At 46.0% G+C, this 4,202-nt stretch overlaps 1 protein-coding gene across 1 annotated transcript; it reads right to left on the bottom strand.

Moving 5' to 3' along the window:
* Positions 1-320: 320 nt before the first annotated feature.
* LOC147981642 (F-box protein At5g49610-like) lies at positions 321-1,409 on the bottom strand. The gene has a single exon (XM_087516029.1). The coding sequence runs from the start codon at positions 1,407-1,409 to the stop codon at positions 321-323; it is 1,089 nt and encodes a 362-aa protein (XP_087372155.1).
* Positions 1,410-4,202: the final 2,793 nt, after the last annotated feature.

Raw genomic sequence — 4,202 nt, 5'->3', positions numbered from 1 at the left:
GATGATGCGGTTCTCTTTACTGAAGATGGGACAGCGGTTCGATGCCGGAGACGAACGAATAGGGCAAGGCGTGCTTTCATGTTCTTGCGAGGATACAAAACATCCAGGATGCTAAGAAGCACCAGCGCACTGAACAGCCTTCTGAATTATTATTATTATTTGGCAAACTAAATTCCTCATTATATTCCCGCGTCAGTGGGAATAAATCCCACAAGAAAGGACTCAGGGTTACAATAGTTGGCACAAATAAAATAAAAAATTACAATCATGCCACCAAGCACGAGCCTTCAGATGATAGGTGGAACACTCACAACATAACTCTACGATGTTTGAAAGAAGGTATGTGGAACAAGAGTTTGTTTGAGCTGAAAGTGAGTAGGATCGACATTTTTGCGATGAAAAGTGGCGACCAACTTGCCATCCTTGCCAACATGAAATAGCCACTCGCCAAATTTGATCAACACAAGCAGCTCATCATCCCCTGGCACGACCACCAATTTCCACGGCAACCGGCTGTCACACCTGTCGCACTGCAATTCAATCCGGCAATTGAAGGTCCAAACCTCCCTCTCGAAGTCTTGCAACAACCATATATCAACAGTTTTCATATAATCAACGATGGCCATGCCGAGCATGCCGTCCTTCTCAAACAGGTTAGCGCAATCAGTAACAACCGGAGAACACATCTCCCGGACCGACTCAGATGTGGTGTTGAACACATATATCGTTTTATTTTCGCTCTCAACATCCGTTGGGTACCAATACAGGCTACCACGGAATAGCACATGAGGATCCAATTCGAGATTAATCGCATCTGGCCATCCGATGTGCCTTGGGGGCTGGCCGGAGCCCAGCGCCAAGACGTAACTGCCAGGTGTCGGCTTATGGTCTGCGTCAGGGCTGGACAAGTAGAGAAGTACTCTGTACTCGCCGGTAGGGGAGTGAGGGTACATTCCTAGGAGCGTCCATTTATGACCGAGATACAATGGCAGGCGAGCATACTGACGAGTCGTCGGATTGCAGACGAAGAACTTGGTGCCGTCGATGCAGAGGATGAGCATGCCATCGCAAGAGGCAACCAGATTGAAGAAAGCGAAGTCGTCACCCAAATTCAAGAAGTTTTGGCCACATATGTCAAAGGACTGAAACTGGTCCGCGGTAGCCCGGGTTGGCCGATGGTCGAAGATGTCTAACTCATCGCCATTTTCAAGTAGGGGAAGGATAGGCTGGCGGGCGTGATGGGCGAGGAGAAAGTCGTGAGTGGAGGTGGCCCTGCGCCAGGCACGGCAGACGGCACGGCAGCGAAGGAGGGCTTTGGGAGCTAGGCGGACGAGGATCTCCCATATTACGATCTCATCCGGGAGGCCGTGAAGGGAAAGCATCGCTCCTGCTCGTGCGGCCTTGTTCATGGTCGTCTCCAGCTGAGAGTTCTATGTATCCGCCCCGGCCGGGAACTAAGCAAGAGGAGTTGTGACGGCGGCGGATCGGGGTAGGCCCTTCTCTTTCACGGAATATGCTGGCTTCCTCCGGCGAGTTTTCTTTCTTTCGATCTGGGTGATTACAAGGGTCGCATACACCGATATATATAGTCCAGAGAGGGTTAGTCCATAGCCTATACATATGTCGTGTTGTATCCTATGCGGACTGGTGATTATTTTCGTGTCCAAACCGGACACGGACACAACACCACACATCGTGATTTTTTTTTTTGAAACTCCATAACTTTATTCATCAAATGATAGCCAAATCGTTTACAAAGAGATGAAGAATAAAGTCAGGGATGTTTTCCCATACTTCAGATTTTTTAACTCTAATACATTGTTTTGCTAATGCATCCGCTACTGAGTTGGCCTCTCTGCTACAATGAACAAAGGAGATATGAACAAATTGCATTGTCATTAGAGAGCACTCAGCTATAATAGGAACTGCAGGTCCCATATATGCATTAGGATCCGAGACTGCCTCCAGCGCCATTGTGCTATCCGATTCGATCACCAGTTTGGTACAGCCCAAATTTGCAGCTAAATTTAGTCCACACCGAATAGCAATCATCTCTGCTTCTTCTACATTGGGAACATGTGCTAGTAACTGAGAGGCTGCGCCCAGGAACTGACCCTGATCATTGCGTGCAATGACTCCACAAGAACCTGAGAGATTCTCCATAGTAAAGGATGCATCAACATTTATCTTTACCATTCCCACATCTGGTTTCTTCCATACCTGGTCCCTTTTGCGCACAACATATTTTGGAGTATTAGCCCGGACGAAATTAGTGGCTAGAACCTGTATTGAGATGGCCGTTTGTTCTATCGTTTGGGTAGTTTCCCCCCTCGTATACAGTCTCCTTTGCCACCAGATAAACCACATTGCCACCAAAATGAATTCGGGTGTTGGGATGTTATTTACCTCCGTATGTATCTGGAGCAAAGCATCAAGGTTCATCGAGCCCGAGCGATCCTGCACGATAACTTTGTCGATCTCAGCCGATAAACCCAACTTTTCCCATATTGCATGTGCTCGAGAGCATGTGAACAGGCAATGTTGGATGTCCTCCAATCCAAAATTACAAAGCGTGCACTGTGGCATTAGTGGAATATGCCGGCTGGCCAGCACCCCATAGCAAGGCAACACTCCCTTCAACACTTTCCATCCAAAATGTTTAACTTTCCCTGGTAACCTTAACTTCCACAACTCTTTCCATACTCCATGATCATTTGCACTTCCTTGGCTATTCCGGTTAAAGTGTCGTCCATACTGGTTTTGAAATTCAATGTGATATGCCGATCTCACCGAGAACGTCCCCGACCTTGTATGGTGCCAAGCAACAAAGTCCTCCACCACTTCAACATTAAGATGGATCCGTAAGATTCTGTTTACATCAACAGGCGAAAATACTTGCTGAATGAGATCCTCATCCCACTGTCCCGTGTGAGGATCAATTATCTCCTGAACTTTTGTTAACATGATGCCACCTCTGGGTGTGATCAACTTCCTATTTGCACTTGAGGGAATCCAAGGGTCATCCCATAGATTGATGTGTGAACCAGATCCTACCCGCCAGATGCATCCTCTCTTGAAAGTATTTATTCCTTCGACAATGCTTTGCCAAGTAAACGAAGCTCCCTTTTTTGGACCAGCCTTCAATATATCTCCACTTGGATAATATTTTGCGCTCAAAACTCTTGCACACAGGGAATCAGGGTTTTGGAGTAGACGCCAACATTGCTTTGCTAACATAGCAAGATTAAAGCTGTGAAGGTCTCTAAACCCCATACCACCCCTTTTCTTTGGTACACACATTTTCCACCACGCAAACCAATGCATTTTCCTCTTTTCCTCTCCATCTCCCCACCAAAAACCCGATATTTCATCGGTAATTGACTTACATATTCCTTTCGGCAGCTTGAATACAGACATAGCATATGAGGGGATTGATAGTGCTACTGCCTTAATCAGGATCTCCTTGCCCTGAATTGAGAGGATCTTTTCTTTCCACCCTTTCAACCTCTTGCATACTCTGTCCACCAAGTGCTGAAAACAGTCACTTCGGTCCACACCAACAATTGTTGGTAGACCAATATATGTGTCTGACAAGGCTTCGGTGAGGATATCCAACATAGCACATACACTTTCCCTGTCATTTACTCTAGTATTAGGACTGAAAAAAACACTGGACTTTGGGGTACTTACTCGCTGCCCTGAACATTCACAGTATATGTCCAAAATTTTCTTCAGTGTTGTTGCATTCTGAACTGTTGCATTCATCAGGATCAAACAATCATCTGCAAACAGCAAGTGTGAGATAGATGGTGCATTTCGGGAGACTTTTACTCCTTCCAAACCACCAGTTTCTTCCTCATGAGCCAGCATACTAGAGAGTCCTTCTGAGCAGATCAAGAATAGATATGGTGATAATGGGTCCCCCTGCCTCAGGCCTCGGCCTGGAAAAAAATCCTCTGTTTCTGTGTCATTAAATCGAACTCTGTAGCTCACTGAAGACACGCACTCCATGATGAGCTCAATCCATTGTTCATGAAAACCCATCTTCGCCAGCATTGCATGCAAAAATCCCCATTCAACTCTGTCATATGCTTTCAACATATCCAGCTTAACTGCACATATCCCATTAGATCCATGGGATTTCTTCTTTATTGTATGAAAGCATTCATAAGCAACTAGCACGTTGTTAGTTATTAATCTGC

Source organism: Triticum urartu, chromosome 3A (genome assembly GCF_056163025.1).
Source record: "Triticum urartu cultivar PI428250 chromosome 3A, HENAU_Tu73, whole genome shotgun sequence".
Lineage (NCBI taxonomy): Eukaryota > Viridiplantae > Streptophyta > Magnoliopsida > Poales > Poaceae > Triticum > Triticum urartu.
Note: the sequence above shows the minus strand (reverse complement) of the source record. Positions and strands in the feature narration are given on the sequence as shown.